The sequence below is a fragment of the Sparus aurata genome, chromosome 16 (assembly GCF_900880675.1).
Source record: "Sparus aurata chromosome 16, fSpaAur1.1, whole genome shotgun sequence".
NCBI classification, from domain to species: domain Eukaryota; kingdom Metazoa; phylum Chordata; class Actinopteri; order Spariformes; family Sparidae; genus Sparus; species Sparus aurata.
In genome coordinates this window covers 26,920,608-26,938,616 of record NC_044202.1, presented here as the reverse complement: position 1 = coordinate 26,938,616, position 18,009 = coordinate 26,920,608, and the positions used below count along the sequence as shown (strand labels likewise).

General features: G+C 42.4%; 1 protein-coding gene across 1 annotated transcript in view; it reads left to right on the top strand.

Moving 5' to 3' along the window:
- Positions 1-154: 154 nt before the first annotated feature.
- The window catches only part of nol10 (nucleolar protein 10), a 29,588-nt gene continuing 11,733 nt past the window's right edge, over positions 155-18,009 (top strand). The window contains exons 1-10 of the mRNA XM_030392111.1: positions 155-336; positions 667-712; positions 824-922; positions 1,045-1,122; positions 1,211-1,248; positions 9,974-10,110; positions 10,237-10,302; positions 11,086-11,146; positions 17,498-17,583; positions 17,896-17,974. Coding sequence (XP_030247971.1) covers positions 271-336; positions 667-712; positions 824-922; positions 1,045-1,122; positions 1,211-1,248; positions 9,974-10,110; positions 10,237-10,302; positions 11,086-11,146; positions 17,498-17,583; positions 17,896-17,974 — 756 coding nt within the window. The 5' untranslated portion in view covers positions 155-270. The remainder of the gene's footprint in view (positions 337-666; positions 713-823; positions 923-1,044; positions 1,123-1,210; positions 1,249-9,973; positions 10,111-10,236; positions 10,303-11,085; positions 11,147-17,497; positions 17,584-17,895; positions 17,975-18,009) is intronic.

Sequence of the window (18,009 nt, the reverse complement as noted above, 5' to 3'; positions counted from 1 at the left end):
TGGCTCAGTTCTGCTATTTATCGTAAGTGTGTAACACGAATGACGAATTAACTTTGATCAGTTTTATCAATAATGTTTTTTTCATCGCGTTAACCCGGAATTTTTGGACGGGGAGGGACTATTTACTCAGCGTGGTTTCCACTCGAACCAATTTCAGAAAACACATCTACACTTCCTGTTTTGGCTCTGAGGCACAACGTGCATTCAGAGCAGGTCTGCGGTGTGAAGTAACAGTGTTATGTGTTAGCAGAGTCTTGTTCGCTCTCTACGATGCAGATATCTAGCGTGAATGATGTAAAGATTTACAATTTAAGCTATGGAAAGTCTCTTCCGGAGGTAAGAAAAAACAAAAAAACACGACGTGCTCCCAACGCTTACTTATAATTCATAAGCTAGCTAAAAAGTTTTCTGCTTACCTTGAGACTAGCTATGATAGCTAGCTAATACAGCTAGTCGTAACCATTAATCTACTATTTCGTTGCGCCTCATTATTGCACCACTCATTTCATGCTGTTGCTGTTTCAGTAATATTGGTTGACATAATCTAACATAATTCACACGTGTAGGAAGCGGGTAATGCTGAAACACATCTATGGCGATAACTAAACGCTGCTTTCTTGGTTATCTGAATGCAAAATCCTAACGACATGTACATCTTAAACGCAGTGGCTGTCAGATCGAAAGAAGAGACAGTTACAAAAGAAAGATGTCGGTGAGTTGAGAACTACAATTTCAACATCATATGCTAGTTAAGTGTCCTCGACATGAGGACTAACGTTACTGTGGATGTAGTATTCTGACATTTGATTTAATTCTCCCCCAGACATCCAGCGCAGGATTGAACTCATCCAGGACTTTGAGATGCCCACGGTGTGCACCTCTATCAAAGTGTCGAGGGATGGTCAGTTCATCCTCGCAGCAGGTAAGACGAGTTGTAGGTAGTGTCTCATCAGACCACCAGTCGCCAGTTGTCAGTGAGAACAGACCTCCGAGAATGCAGTTGCCTCTAGTATGTTTTTTTTATTTATCTTCCATTAATTTCAGGCACTTACAAACCCAGGATTCGCTGCTATGACACCTACCAACTGTCCCTGAAGTTTGAGCGCTGTCTGGATTCAGATGGTAAGTCAGCAGACAAATCCTCTTGTTGTAGAGCCTCCATGTCATGTATGAATGAATGTAATGAATTTTCTTTCCCTCTCTCTCACAGTTGTGGCCTTTGACATCCTGTCAGATGACTACTCCAAGGTAAGCAATTTGGGGCTCTCTTACCCCAACTCTTTGCTGTATGATCTTTATTGTTATGTAGTGACATTGTTTAATACCTATGTGGTCTGTAAATGCATAGTATTGTCATGCCATTGCCTGAAGGATCAGTGAGGTTGTCAGAAAGTTGTAATGACATTTTGGTTAACTTACTTGTAAAATTGTAAAATCATAAACAAAAAAATCATCCAACTTTCCCAGGGATCCCCTGATGTAACAGTAGTTAATTGGTAGGATGGACCTTTTTGTGCGGTACGTCTATGCCGGGTAGTTCAAAGCAGCATTCATAACATTGACATTGGTATTTTAAATCAACATGTGGTTTTTTTGCATGTCTATTTGTTCTCATTAAACACAGTATTTCTGCTCCGATGGATAGAGATGAACTTTAGACTATACTAATAGGGATGGGTACCTTTCACATTTGAACCGATACGGTACCAATACTCAGTACCTGCGAATCGGTACCGGTATATATCGGTACCTGTTTTCGGTACTTTTTTGCGTATATGTGTGGTAATTAAAGTTATTTTGTATATTTAAAAAAATTGTCAAAACTTCTGAATTTTGAATATTTGTTGACGTGTCTATCCATGGTCACATTATGCTTGATTTTTGATGATCTAAGTGCTAATAATAACAATCATGGCGACAAAAAATTAACAAAGTCTGCAAATCAAGATAAGAAACTGCAACAGCAGTGAGCCTGCTTTTTTTTTCAGCAGAATAGAGATATACTCCATGAAAGAACATTATAACATATGATATTGTATAAAACAACATTTAATTATAGTAAAAAAAAGAGTAAAGTTGCAGTGGGCTACTATTATAATTAAAACTGCAAGCAGTGATGAACGGGCCCTCGCAGTCCGCGCGCGCGCCGGGGCGTGCTGCCGTCCAAACGCGCCGCGGCTTAAGCCCCGTTGCTTGGTCATTGTTCACGGAGGCGGCAACTGCCTGCGTTTGGGACAGTGCACGCCGGGGGTGAAGATCAGCCTCTTCTCCCAACGTGTGTTTGTAACGTGGTGGGTTGCCCCTGCCAGTATCTAGCGCTTTCAGGTGAAGTCAGAACAACATCCTGCCATCCACAGAAATCCAAATGGACTACAGGTGAATGATTTCTAAAACATTTAGTAAGCAGGTACGTTTTGACAATCGATTCTGCACTGTTATGTTGTGTGAAGTGTTACGGCCTTCTCTTTGCCTTTGTCTGGAATTCAGGCATGGACACCTGTGTTTTTGCAGGGAATAGATTGGAAGTGGGACAGAGAAGGGGGGGTTGTGGCTTGCAGTAAACTTCCTCTGCCCTAAATTCGAACCCGGGCCCACTGCGTATGTGGCATGCACTCTAACCACTCGACTACCAACGCAGCTAAGACACTGCCTTCTGTTGTCATTGTGAAGGCAGGAAGGCAGCGCATCATAGGGGAGGATGGAAGTGGAATGCCACAGATTTAGATAGGTAGTGGAGTGCAGTCAGATGTGATTCTTCCTTTTTGAAAGGGACAGCGGTCAAGTGACCAGGTTTGACCAGCGTCCTGCAGTAGCTGTGTTTAACCACAGAACTCACTCAGTTGTTTCATATCGCAGGGGAAGCCACTTCGTTCATCGCGGAAAAGTTGGGCAGAATCACAACTGCACACATCTTGTTGTGTGCCACATTGACAGGGCAGACACAACACGCAAATGGCATTCTTAGCAAATTGGCTTATTTGAAAATTGTGTGCTGTGGCTTACTACCACTGACTTATCCATTATGTGGCTCAACTCATTACCCTTCAAATATGCCCTGTTGTAACGTGCAATTCAGACAAAACTACCTGCAAATGCCATGTTCATCTGACTATGTCTGTCATCACTGCACATAAATGAGTGTAGAATAATACTTCACTTGCCTTCTTTCAAAAATGTATTTATGGCTGTCTATCAGTGTCAAGCTTTTGATCTAAGTTCTGCTTTATTTACTATTTTTTATTCCAAGAACTGCATGCTGCCACCTTTTGAAGTTTCAATAAAATCTGATGAATATGCGGCTGCCTTACTGGAATTGAATGGAATCATTTAGAGGTTATCTAGATAGGATACATGTGCCTTGAAAGACAACAGTGCCATCTAGTGGCGACTTGTATCAAGTACACCATAAATTCATGTGCTTCTAAGCAAAATTGACCACTTCCTGTTGGACTGAGAGTGTGGGTGTAAATGAGTCATTTGTGCGTCTTGTCATGACACACATGCGTGCCAAATTTCATTCATGTACATGCATGTAGGGCGCCAAAATTGACCGCGATAAAACTTACTTCATGTTTCCAGTGGGTTTCCAGTGGGAGGCGCTATGGATATGACACAGTATTGATGCACAGATCTATTCAGGGCGACTCCTTCTAGATTCCCTCTAGATTTGGCAGAGCTAGGAAATAGTATGAAGGAGTTATCAGGACTTGATGCTTCATGGCGAAGGATTGTTATGGCGGGCTCCGCAACTGCCAGCAGGTATGACGTAGGATAAAGATTTCCATAACTTTTCATCTTCAAGGTCAGGGGAAGCTACTGAGTGACTTTGAAGTCGGTGGTGTTACATCTGTAGGAGGAGATAATTTAAGTACGAAGATTGGCATAATTCAACATGGCGGCCAAAAGCAAAATGGCAGACTAAGTATTGATGCTGAGATTTGTTCGGGGAGACAGCCTCTACAGTTACGAGCAGTTTGGTGTGGATAGGAAATTGTATGTTGAAGTTATAAAGCCTCGATGTTTGACGGCGTGAGGACAAAATGGTTTCCACCGAACGGTGAACATAACCATGGCGCATTTGAATGATTTCGATAACTTTTGTTCTTCGAGGCATGAAGAAAATTACTGAGTAAATTTGAAGACTGTGGTGTTTAAGCTCTAGGACAAGATAATTTTCAAAGTAGGCAAGATTTGGACAAAAACGCCGCCACACATCTAAAAGGCTGCCTTCCTGTTGGACTGACACTAGGGGTCCAAATGGGTTTTTTGTGCGTCCGGTCATGAGGAATATGCATACCAATTTTCGTCCTTCTATGTTACAAGTAGGAGGCGGGGCATCACAATAGGTGGCGCTACAGAGCCCACGCGTCACGGCCACGCCCCATGACTACACAGATCTCATCAGGGCGACTCCCTCTGCATTCCTGAGCAATTTGGCCGAGATAAGACATCGTATGAAGAAGTTACGAGGACACGATGCTTTACGGCGAAGGATTTGAATTGACCGCTCCACTGTGGCCAGCAGGTATGACGTAGGATAAAGATTTTAATAACTTTTCATCTTCAAGGTCAGAGGATGCTTCTGAGTCACTTTGAAGTCGGTGGCGTTACATCTGTAGGAGGAGATAATTTAATTACGAAGATTGGCAATATTTGAACATGGCGGCCAAAATCAAAATGTCCGACTTAGTATTGATGCTGAGATTTATTTGGGGAGGCAGCCTCTACACTTATGAGAAGTTTGGTGTGGATAGGAAATTGTATGATTAAGTTATAAAGCCTTGATGTTTGACCGCGAGGGGAAAAAATGGTTTCCACCGCCCCGCCCACTAAAGTATGTCGCAGCTGAAAGATTTTAATAACTTTTGTTCTCCAAGAAAATTACTGAGCTAATTTGAAGAATATGGCGTTTAAGCTCTAGGACAAGATAATTTTCAAAGTAAGCATGAATTGGACAAAAACGCCGCCACACATCTAAATAGCTGACTTCCTGTTGGACTGACACTAGGGGTCCAAATAGGTTTTTTGTGCGTCTGGTCCTGAGGAATCTGCGTACCACATTTCGTTCTTCTAGGCACTTGCAGGACGAAGGGATAAACATTAGGGGGGCGCTACAGAGCCCGCAGGTCACAACCTCGCCCAACGGCATTAAATTATCACTAGATGATGTCACTAGATGTCACTAGATGTGACGTATATTCCAAATTTGGTGAGTTTTTGGGTATGTCCAGGCCTCCAAAATTGCCGTTAAAGTGGTACAGGAAAAATAATAACGAAGAATAATTCTTCCAATTACAATAGGGACCTCACAGGTCGATGACCTGCTCGGGCCCTAAATATGCACCATATATAGTTTTGGTTATTAGGGCCCAAGCAGGTCATCGACCTGTGAGGTCCCTATTGTAATTGGAAGGACTAGTGTACCGCTTTAACTGCAATTTTGGAGGCCTGAACATACCCAAAAACTCACCAAATTTGGAATAGGTCGTGACCTGCGGGCTCTGTAGCGCCCCTTAATGTTCTTCCCTGCCTTCCAAATGCGCGTAGATGAACGAAATTCGGTACGCAGATTCATCGTGAGCAGACGCACAAAAAAGTCTGTGGGGACCATACTGTCACTCCAACAGGAAGTCAGCTATTTAGATGTGTGGCGGTGTTTTTGTCCAATTCATGCCTACTTTGAAAATTATCTTGTCCTAGAGCTTAAACACAACAGTCTTCAAATTAAGTCAGTAATTTTCTTCATGTCTTGAAGAACAAAAGTTATGGAAATCATTCAGCTGCGCCAAACTTTAGTGGGCGGTGCGGTCGAAACCATTTTTTCCTCACGCCGTCAAGCATCGAGGCTTTATAACTTTATCATACAATTTCCTATCCACACCAAACTGCTCGTAACTGTAGAGGCTGTCTCCCCGAACAAATCTCAGCATCAATACTAAGTCGGCCATTTTGCTTTTCGCCATCATTTTGAAATATTGCCAATCTTCATACTTAAATTATCTCCTCCTACAGATGTAACGCCACCGACTTCAAAGTCACTCAGTAGCATCCTGTGACCTTGAAGATGAAAAGTTATTAAAATCTTTATCCTACGTCATACCTGCTGGCCACAGTGGAGCGGGCAATTCGAATCCTTCGCCGTAAAGCATCGTGTCCTCATAACTTCTTCATACAATTTCCTATCACGGCCAAATCTCTCAGGAATGCAGAGGGAGTCGCCGTGATGAGATCTGTGTGGTCATGGGGCGTGGCGGTGACGCGTGGCTCTGTAGCGCCCCCTATTGTGATGCCCCGCCTCCTACTTGTACATAGAAGGACGAAAATTGGTACGCACCTTCATCATGACCAGACGCACAAAAAACCCATTTGGATGCTTACTCTCACTCCAACAGGAAGTCAGTTATTTTGATGTGTGGCGGCATTTTTGACAAATTCATGACTACTTTGAAAATTATCTTGTCCTAGAGCTTAAACACCACAGTCTTCACATTAACTCAGTAATTTTCTTCATGCCTTGGAGAACAAAAGTTATTAAAATCTTTCAGCTGCGACATGCTTTAGTGGGCGGGGCGGTGGAAACCATTTTTTCCCCTCGCGGTCAAACATCAAGGCTTTATAACTTTAACATATAATTTCCTATCCACACCAAACTTCTATTAAGTGTAGAGGCTGTCTCCCCAAATAAATCTCAGCATCAATACTAAGTCGGCCATTTTGATTTTTGCCGCCATTTTGAAATATTGCCAATCTTCGTACGTAAATTATCTCCTCCTACAGATGTAACACCACCGACTTCAAAGTCACTCAGTAGCATCCTCTGACCTTGAAGATGAAAAGTTATGGAAATCTTTATCCTACGTCATACCTGCTGGCCACAGTGGGGCGGTCAATTCAAATCCTTCGCCGTAAAGCATCGTGTCCTCATAACTTCTTCATACAATGTTCTATCTCGGCCAAATCTAGAGGGAATCTAGATGGAGTCGCCCTGAATAGATCTGTGCATCAATACTGTGTCATATCAATAGCGCCACCCACTGGAAACCCACTGGAAACATGAGGTAAGTATTATCTCAGTCAATGTTGGCGCCCTACATGCATATACATAAATGAAATTTGGCACGCATGTGTGTTATGGCAAGACGCACAAATGACTCATTTACACCCACACTCTCAGTCCAATAGGAAGTGGTCAATTTTGCTTAGAAGCACATGAATTTATGGTGTACGTGATGCAAGTCGCCACTAGATGGCATTGTTGTCTTTCAATGCACATGTATCCTGTCTGAATAACCTCTGAGTAATTTCATTCAATTCCAGTAAGTCAGCCGCATATTCATCAGATTTTATTGAAACTTCAAAAGGTGGCAGCACGCACTTCTTGGAATAAAAACTAGCAAACAAAGCAGAACTTAGATCAAAAGCTTGACACTGATAGACAGCCATAAATACATTGTTGAAAGAAGGCAAGTGAAGCATTATTCTACACTCATTTATGTGCAGTAATGACAAACATAGTCAGATGTACATGACATTTGCAGGTAGTTTTGTCTACATTGCACGTTACAACAGGGCATATTTGAAGGGTAATGGGTAGAGCCACATAATGGATAAGTGAGTGGTAGTGAGCCACAGCACACAATTTTCAAATAAGCCAATTTGCTAAGAATGCCATTTGCGTGTTGTGTCTGCCCTGTCAATGTGGCACACAACAAGATGTGTGTAGTTGTGATTCTGCCCAACTTTTCCGCGATGAACGAAGTGGCTTCCCCTGCGATATGAAACAACTGAGTGAGTTCTGTGGTTAAACACAGCTACTGCAGGACGCTGGTCAAACCTGGTCACTTGACTGCTGTCCCTTTCCAAAAGGAAGAATCACATCTGGCTGCACTCCACTACCTATCTAAATCTGTGGCATTCCACTTCCATCCTCCCCTATGATGCGCTGCCTTCCTGCCTTCACGGTGACAACAGAAGACAGTGTCTTAGCTGCGCCGGTGGTCGAGTGGTTGGAGTGCATGCCACATACGCAGTGGGCACGGGTTCGAATTTAGGGTGGAGGAAGTTTACTGCAAGCCACAACCCCCCCCTCTCTGTCCCACTTCCAATCTATTCCCTGCAAAAACACAGGTGTCCATGCCTGAATTCCAGACAAAGGCAAAGAGAAGGCTGTAACACTTCACACAACGTAACAGTGCAGAATCGATTGTCAAAACGTACCCGATTACAAAATTTTTTAGAAGTCATTCACCTGCAGTCCATTTGGGTTTCTGTGGATTGCAGGAAGAGAAGAAGCTGATATTCAACCCCCGCGTGCACTGTCCCAAACGCAGGCGGTTGCCGCCTCCGTGAACAACGATCAAGCAATGTGGCTTAAGGCGGCGCGCGTTTGGACAGCAGCATGCCCCGGCGCGCGCGCGGACTGCGAGGGCCCGTTCATCACTGCTTGCAGTTTTAATTACTATTGTTGTTATTATTATTATTATTAGTAGTAGTAGTAGTATTTTTCTGCATATTCTTGACTTTGAATGGGAGCAGTTTCTCGTAGGGCATCAATGAAGTATTTCTGATTCATATGAAGTCAGTTATCTAAACTTAAATTTAATTAAATAAGTTGACAGAATGGTAGAAAGATGTCACATTTACATGTCAGGATCTGTTTTTTTAAAGACACAGATTAAATATTTAACTGTCATGTATCATCACAGACACAGCATTACATACATTAGCAGCTATAAAAACTGGTAAAAACATCATAAAAATACATATTGTGGTTTGGTGCAGACCTGTAGACTGAACATATAAGGAGTAGTTCATGTTTATAGTCATCAGAGAACGTTACGTTGTTTTTGGTTCGTATCTGTTTAATGAATATATCCGTACGTGTGTGAATATGTAAATGAAAAGCATTAACTTATGGCACTTTGTAGAAGTGAGCTTTATAAAGTTCACTTCATTGACTCGTATTAGTTCACGGGGCTGAGCTGCCTCCTCCCATTGCAGCGACGTTGACGTGCAGTGGTCCCAGCTCTCAATGAGGCGTCTATGTATATATGTGTCTATAGTGCGAGCAACAGCCGGGGAGTTTTAAAACCAGGAAACAGCTGATCACAGCAGTCAGTCCATCACTTCATCCGCGGACGTCAAGATGAGCAACTGGACAGCCGCTGAGATCTCTGTAGCTGTCTTCGTTTTCCGCTTCTTGTTGTAGCAGCAAGCTACTACCGGTCGCTCCTTTCAAATTAAAAGCCCTTCGCTAAGAACCCAGTTCTAAACTCCAGTGGGGTGCAATGTAAAGCTCTTATTTTGGAGACACATTTGTTGTCTTTCTGACAGAGAATGCAACGTACTTTACGCCGCGACTTCCGCTCTTACTGACGCCCGTGAAGGTGCGTTCATGTACCGAAATGTGGTACCGATTGACTCCACGTGAATTGATACTCGGTACTTCGGGGGGAATTCGGTCGGTACCAATAAAAGTACCGAATTCGGTACCCATCCCTGTATACTAATGTTATAAGCATGATAATATTTGTGGAATTAGATTTCAGTGGTGGTTGCTGAAGATTATTTCTGACTTAAGTCCAGACGTTTTTGGGTTTACAATTAATAAACTACATGTAGTATATCAATCTGTTCTATTACCCAAACTAATCAGATTAACTTCCATCTAGATCACAGGGACATGATTAAAACTATATTACTTACAGTATGTATGATGTAGGGTTGCACGACATCTTTTCAAAAACTCATATTGCGATTAGTTCGACATTGCTATTAAAGTATGATTCCTGATTATTGGAAATTATCATTCTTGCATCACAATTTTCATTTTCACTGAAAAACTATTAAGATCAGGATGATGTGACATTTGTTGGGGTCTGTACCCAACAAACACATTTTTCTTACATCTGGAAGTATGATTTGTAGACCACGACATCTCTGTTCACCATTTATTTTCTGTGTGCCTGTGCAGTTGGTGTTTTTACACTCTGACCGCTACGTAGAGTTTCACTCCCAGCACGGATACTACTACAAGACACGCATTCCAAAGTTTGGGCGGGACTTTTCCTACCACTATCCTTCCTGCGACCTCTTTTTTGTGGGGACAAGGTGAGAATAGGATTGAACAATAGATGTTGAGGCACTCTGTACTTCTGGCACCTTTTCGATATTTGTCCTGTGCAAGTGGAACAAATTTGTTTGCTGATCACAGTTGATTTTTTGTTTATATTTTAGTTCAGAAGTTTTCAGGCTGAATCTTGAACAAGGACGCTTCCTCAACTCCCTTCAGACAGATGCTCTGTAAGTACAACAAATGGGGAAATTTCTTCATCACAGCAGCCAAAGGACAGGGTATTGTAATAAACAATAATATTAAAAGATAAAACAATGCAATAAAAAAGTAGGAAGTAAGAAATACAAAACAGAACTGTCATATACATAGTATATGAATAATGTTTTACACTGTTAACAGTATAATTGTCGGATATGGGTATGTGAAATTGACCAGTTAGTGCAAAAAAACGAGAAAAGAGGTTCTTTTATGACGAAATGCACATGTGAGGTCTTTTGGGAGCAGTGCTGGTTGTACAGTCTTACAGCAGCAGGAAAGAAGGACCTGCAATTCCTCTCCTTCACACACTTGAGGTGTATCAGTCTGTTGCTGAAGGAGCTGCCCAGTGCTGAGATAGAGACCTGCAGGGGGTGGGACTCCTGCACCAGCAGCGATGACAGCTTATCCATCATCCTGCTCTCTCCCACCACCTGCACTGAGTCAAGAGGGCATCCCAGGATGGAGCTGGCCTTCTTTATAAATTTATCTAGTCTCCTCCTGCCTGCTGCTGCAATGCTGCTACTACAGCAGACTACGCCATAGTAAATGGCTGATGCCACCACAGAGTCATAGAAAGTTGTCTGCTCTGACCTTTCTTATATGTCCCTGCAGTGTGATCATACACAAAAAAGATTATTGTACCATTCAAGTCTTTTGTGCAGTCTGACATTGCTGATCATTAACTGGTCAGCTTGATGTCATTGCTCTGAGCCTATGTTCATGATGATTCTTTGTCTTGACTTCTCCACCAGAGAGAACAATGTGTGTGACATCAATCCCATCCATCATTTGTTTGCCACAGGAACCTCTGAGGTAAGTGCCACTGCAGGCTGTGTATGAGATGAGGCATCAGTTATAAGCAGACACCAGTGAACCCATGACTGTGTGTATGGCTGGCTGTTCATTGCTTAGTGCCTTTTAGAATATACAAAGACTTCTACTGCATTATATTAAAGTAAAGCAGAGAACTTTAAGAAATAAAATGGTTCATTTTGCCAGTATTTTCATATGTTTAAATATATGTGTTTTATGAGCTGGACTGATATGGAGTAAGATCGCTGTCAAAAAGACGTGTCCATGATTCTAACATTCGTATTCGTAATGTTAAACATTTGTGCGCAAATAAAATTGTTGTACACAAAATTCTACTGTCATATACACAAGTCTGAGAAATTGGTTGGGTTAGGATTGGTTTTATGTGAGTATGAATCCAAAAGCTGTGAATGCAAAGTCTTGTGAGCACTACTCTAATTTCTACGACTACGAAGTCTTCACTGTGAACAGGAATTAAAGTTTTTTGGTACGAGTAGAAAAGAGTTGAAATGACGTCACGTAGGTCACAGGCAGGTCACAGGGAAAAATAATCGAACTCCGATTACTCCAAACGCGCATGCGCCAAAGCCTTGGCTAACAGCAGTGGACCGGGTGGAGATGCCAGCTTAGGTGAAGCATCACAGGTAAAGTCAATAACGTGTTTGTCCAGTATTTATTCATAAAATTGTACTATTTGAAATAATATGCAGTTCATGGACTAGCAGACTTACTCTATCTCGCCATCTCTCTCTATTGTCAGCCGCTTTGCAAAACGACCACCAACTCCTTCCATGTTGCCATGTGGGTGTTGTGCTCCTGGCTATCCTCATGAACCTTCAGCAAGTGGCTTGCATTTTTCCAGTCCTTTAGTCCTCCTTATTAAGGGTGTTTTCACACCTGCCTTGTTTAGTTCGGTTGAATCGAACCCTGGAGCGTTTACCCCCTTGGTGCAGTTCGTTTGGGAAGGTGTGAACAAATCAATCACACTCGGGTGCGGACCAAAACAACCGGACCGAGACCTTGTCGAAGAGGTGGTCTCGGTTCCAAAAAAAACTCTGGTACAGTTCGTTTGTGGTGAGAACATGATCCAACTCGATCCGACCCAACTGCAGGAAGCATCAGTGCTTAACTCCAAATTTCCACTGGATACGTGTCCGCTGCGTTACGGCCGATCAGGTGTTTTGCTCTGCCATCCGCCGTCCGGTAACCCCCGGTTGCGTATTGGGTCGGACACGGCGCAGTACAGTAGACAGCTGGCATCTCGAGGCCGAGGAGTTTCTGCGATAATCACATAATCACTCGCGACCGCAGTTATAGATCTGTGTTACTAAAAACAACGACAGGAAGTGTTCCCGACCGAAGGATCAGCAGAAGAGCTTGTGTTTGTCTCTTTTTTGAGATTTGTGTGCTGGTGTAAACACGGAGTGTTTTATTTTGAAAAGTAACCGGATGTCATATTGTAGTTGTTTCAGTGCTTGACTTCCTGTCTGCTTGGTGCTAAATTCAGCTGAATTGCTGCCTCGTTTTCGAAATTTAGACCAATTAGAGAGCAGTTTCCTCGCGCATCACACATTTTGGTCCACTTGTAAATGCTGCCGTGTGAACACGAACCAAACTCGAGGTAATATGCAACATTGTAACAAGTTGGTCCCTGATTCGGACCAGAGCAAACGAACTATAGGTGTGAAAACGCCCTAAGTCTGTATTCTTTTGGAGCAAACATTTAGCAGCAGAAGCAGTGCAAGCTATATTTCTGTTTGAGTACATCAGCCAGCTTCTTTTGATTTTTTCAGCACTGACTAAGACTCTGTTACAAAAGTCATGTTGACACTCTCCCATCTTTGTTTTTGGAAAATGCGTAACTGCTTTTTTATTTGAACTGGTCCTCTGTGTGAACTAGTCAGAAGAGATGTCCAGTCAGCAGGTCTATTGGTCCAGCCTTTAGTCCTGATGTTGTGTCACTCTGCTGCGCTGATTTAGAGGGACAGGAGCACCTGATGCTGTGTCACTGGGCTGGTGGTGAAATATTTTAAAACTGCATCTGAAGAGAGAAGAGAAGTATATGTGACCACTGCATGTTATATTTTAATAAAAAAACAAAAACAAAAACAGATGCTTGATGTGTGCTATACATAAGACTAATAATGAACATGTGATGAGATTCATTCAGTTTATTGTCATTGCAATACAATTAAGTCTAATCAGAGTACAAGTGCAGTGTGTGTGTATATATATATTCGAGGTGGGGAAAAAAATCGATATTGCAATATATTGTTGTGCTCTCTGTCGCAATAAATAATCGATACACTGACGGCAAGTATCGATATTTTATTACAACACACATTATGGATTTACCCCGTTGTAACCGTCAGTACTTAATCTCTCCTGTCCTGTTTGTGGGAAAACGAACGAAAAACAAATCAAAGACCCACCCGCAAGTTTCCACTCTAAAGTGTGGACCCACTTTGGCTTTTACAAGACAGATGACGGGAGAACACTGGTGCGGTCGTTATCGCCGTCAGTGGGGGGGAGCGTTCGTCCGTCCGTCCCCCGGCTCCTTGCTGTCAGCTGGGGGACCGACGGACGAACGGATGCTCGTCACCGTCAGCCGGGGGGCGCTTTTTTTAACGAGAAGACCGCGGCAGCCCACTAACAGCCGTCCCGCTATAAAGCAGCTAACATTGAAAATGAGTATAGCGGCGCAGCGCCGCTGTTCCACTGTCTGGAGAGAACCCTGAGCTGGACACGTTAAAGTGCATGAACATTAATAACATGTCTTATGTAAACCAGGACAGTGCTTTCTGATACTGAAAAGTCAGTAGCAACTTGTTTTATGTAAACTTGGGCCCGTTTTAGTTTAACAATAGCTAAAGAAGATAAGAATAACATAAAAATTAAATGAAATATTGGGCACATTTCAGTATGCAACCAATTATGTGCAGAGTTATGTTCACCCATCCAGTACCTGGGAAGTGGGAACATAAAAGTGCTTTGGGTCAACCTGGACACATCAAGGCATATTAAATTTATATAAAATAAAATAAAATAAATTAAATAGATGCATAAGACATTTTCCTTTTTATGGGTATTTTTCCTTTTTCAGTCACATATCGTGATATATTGTTGATGAAATTGCAAATTGCAATATATCGAATATTGCAGATATCGTGTATCGGGATATTATCATTATCGTGGGCCAAATATCGTCACAGTATCGAATCGTGAGTTACCCGTATCGTCCCACCCCTAATATATATGTATATACACTGCTCACCATAAGTTAGGGATATTGTGAGAGACTCAGTGGATTTCATACATACAGTGTTTGTTTCACTTCAAAGAGTTTTGGGATAGGGAGGCAATTGTATTGGGGTGATAGACACACCTCATTTTGTGTTTTCCACGTAATGGTCTCACTGTGTACAGTGTGCCTTACATATTGGGGCCAATACCAAAAAAATGACCAGTACCTAAGGACCTATGCACTCAGACATCGTTATGCAACTGCCAAACAGCTGCAGGCCCAGTTACGAGATGTGAGGGGTACTAGTTTCCAGACAAACCATTCGAAACCGACTCCACCGCTTTGGCTTGAATGCCAGACGACCGTTGCAGGTGACTCCACTGACACCAAGACACCGCCGTGAACGTTTGCAGTGGGCACAAGACCATGTGACCTGGACAATGCAGCAGTGGTCTAACGTCCTGTTCACTGATGAATGTCGGGTCACCTTGCACAGAAATGATGGTCGTCAGCGTTGCTGGAGAAGGCGAGGTGAGCGATATGCAGAGGTCAACATGGTCCCCAGGGTTCCCTTTGGTGGAGGAGGTGCAACAGTCTGGGCAGGCATCACCAGTCAGCGCAAAACAGATTTGGTTATTGTAGATGGCTCAGTCACTGCACGTTCTTACCTCAGAGACATCATAGAGCCCATCATCATCTCCCAATTCCGCCAGCACACCCCCAACTTTCTGTTCATGGATGGTAATGCTCCACCACATCGTGCCAGAATTGTCACAGCTCGACTTCAGGAAGTCGAAGTGCCTCATATGGTATGGCCAGCAATGTCCCCTGACCTGAACCCCATAGAGCACGTCTGGGACCAGCTGAAGCAGAGACTGGATGATCGTACCCCACCCCCACATGACCTGGCAGAACTGTGTGTAGCACTTGTGGAGGAGTGGAACGCATTGCCTCAGAACAACATCATGAGGCTAGTGAGGGGCATGAGACGTCGCTGTCAAGCTGTCATTGCGGCAAATGGTGGAAACACCCACTACTGACATTGTCAATTTTTGTTATTTGGGGCTATCCTTGTTATTGTCTAAATTTTTGGAGTAATAAATATTAAACTAATGAAAATGGTGTTTCTTCTCATTCATTATTAGTAATATCAAATGGAACTTTTACTTATTTCATTAAAATTCAGACCAAATAGGAAAAGCACCAAGAGCCAAAGGTTCACAACTACACTATTACAAAGGGGATGGAAAACTACTAGCATTTTAACTGACATGCAAGCAGTAAAGACACCTGTAAAATAACACCTGAACAGGCCTAACGTTAACTTTCCAAACGTCCCTGATGTATTTAAGGTGGAGTAACATTAACACACGTCGACTCGGAACTATTTATTGATTATTAAACAATACTGCTATCGTCCGAAGTAAGCTAGCAAGCTAACACTCTGCTCCAACAAAGGTAACTACGATCATTAAACTATTATTTAATTTTATTATTTTCGATTATTTTCCCCTGTGACCTGCCTGTGACTTACGTGACGTCATTTCAACACTTTTCTACTCTTACCCAAAAACTTGAATTCGTGTTCACAGTGATGACTTCGTAGTCGTAGAAATTAGAGTAGTGCTCACAAGACTTTGCATTCACAGCTTTTAGATTCATACTCACATAAAAACAATCCTAACCCAAACAATTTCTCAGACTTGCGTATATGACAGTAGAATTTTGTGTACAACATTTTTATTTGCACACAAAAGTTTAACATTTCAAATACGAATGTTAGAATCATGCACACGTCTTTTTGACAGCGATCTTACTCCATAGACTGATGGAAAGGTGTTTGTTTCATCAATTCTGAGTATTAAAGTTTTTCAGTTTTTCGACCCATTACATCTACCTTACATTAGTATGGAAGCGAATCTGTTCCATAATTCAAATTAAAATGGATTAATAGAAATGCTTTTTCATTTTCAGAATAAAGCTGCATTTTTTGACTCATAAATAAAATGAGTAATAAATCATCCAAATCGCATTTTCATTTTCTTCTTCAAGACTGCTCATTTTGTCACACGACTAAAAAGAAAACTGCTTTTTCCTTTCTAAGCCACCCCCCCCCCCCCGACGTCAGTGGCCTCTGTTCTCCTGCAGCCCCCAGTCTGACCGACCGTGCTACGCATAATACGTTAGCACTTTGTAGAAGGAGCTTTATAAAGTTCACTCCATTGACTTGTATTAGTTCACGGGGCTGAGCTGCCACATCCAATATGGGAGCGACGTCGACGTAAGGTCCAGCGCTGATACCTTCAGTTTATTACCGGGAATACTGACTGTAAAGTACCGTCTGTTTTATGTGTCTGACTGTGAGTCTGCAGTCTGACCCACAGTCACTGCCAGCAGCTCTTCAGAGCGGCTTCATTACGATCACCGTAAATGTTAGAGCATTTGCGCACTGGAAAAAAATGTGCGAATGATTTTGGCTTGACCGCAGTACAGAAGTTGACATGGTGGTGATTTCCCAGCTGTTTCTGAAAACATGGACCACAGTCTATGCTACCAACACAGCCTTCACACTCTCCTCTTGTCTCTCCTCTTGCTCCAGCATCGAATATGCACACCGCCCCCTAACGTATTAGCACGGTCGGTCAGACTGGGGGCTGCAGGAGAACAGAGGCCGCTGACGTCACTCTCCTGCGCCGCTTGGGATTGCGAATTCAAATTGAATTTTGGAAAAAAATTTGCAGGGGGCGGACTTGAAAACGAAAAGGCAGTTTTCTTTTTAGTCGTGTGACAAAATGAGCAGTCTTGAAGAAGAAAATGAAAATGTAATTTGGATGATTTATTACTCATTTTATTTATGATTCAAAAAATGCAGCTTTATTTTGAAAATGAAAAAGCATTTCTATTAATTCATTTTAATTTGAATTATGGAACAGATTCGCTTCCATACATTTGGAGCTGGCAACACAATAAGTACATTGCAGTTTTCTATTGACCCTAATAAAATGCCCCAGTTAGCTTTAAAAATCTTTATAAAGTCACAAGTTGTAGCTTCCTCAAACCTTGTGTTACCCTGTGTTTGTTTGATATCTCTTCCGTTTGGATCCCAGGGCAGGGTCGAATGCTGGGACCCTCGTGTCCGGAACAGAGTGGGCATTCTGGACTGCGCCCTGAGCAGCCTTCCTGAAGGAGCAGAGTACGTACCAAGCTGTTAAAGTGACATGGGACATAATTTCAGCTGTTGTTAGCCTGACGATGTATGCTGTATGTAGCGACATGGCACTTTTTGCCACTCCAATAAAACTTTGCTGCATGAAAATAACTACAAGCTGTGCATCATTATGGAACAACATCCAGCTTTCATCCGATTCACAGTTTATTTTTCTTTCACAAAGCAGCAACACTATCTAACATGATTTCATCATTTTGTCTTTGTGTCTCACATTGCCATTTATCCCCATAATATCATATTGATATAACGTTATCCCTATTTCTGTTTTGTTGACAGAGTTCGAGGTTTGCCTGCCATAAGTGCACTGAAGTTTAATGGCTCTCTCACCATGGCAGCCGGCACCAGCACAGGACAGGTGAATAAAGCTAATAATTCAAATAAGTGTGAGCT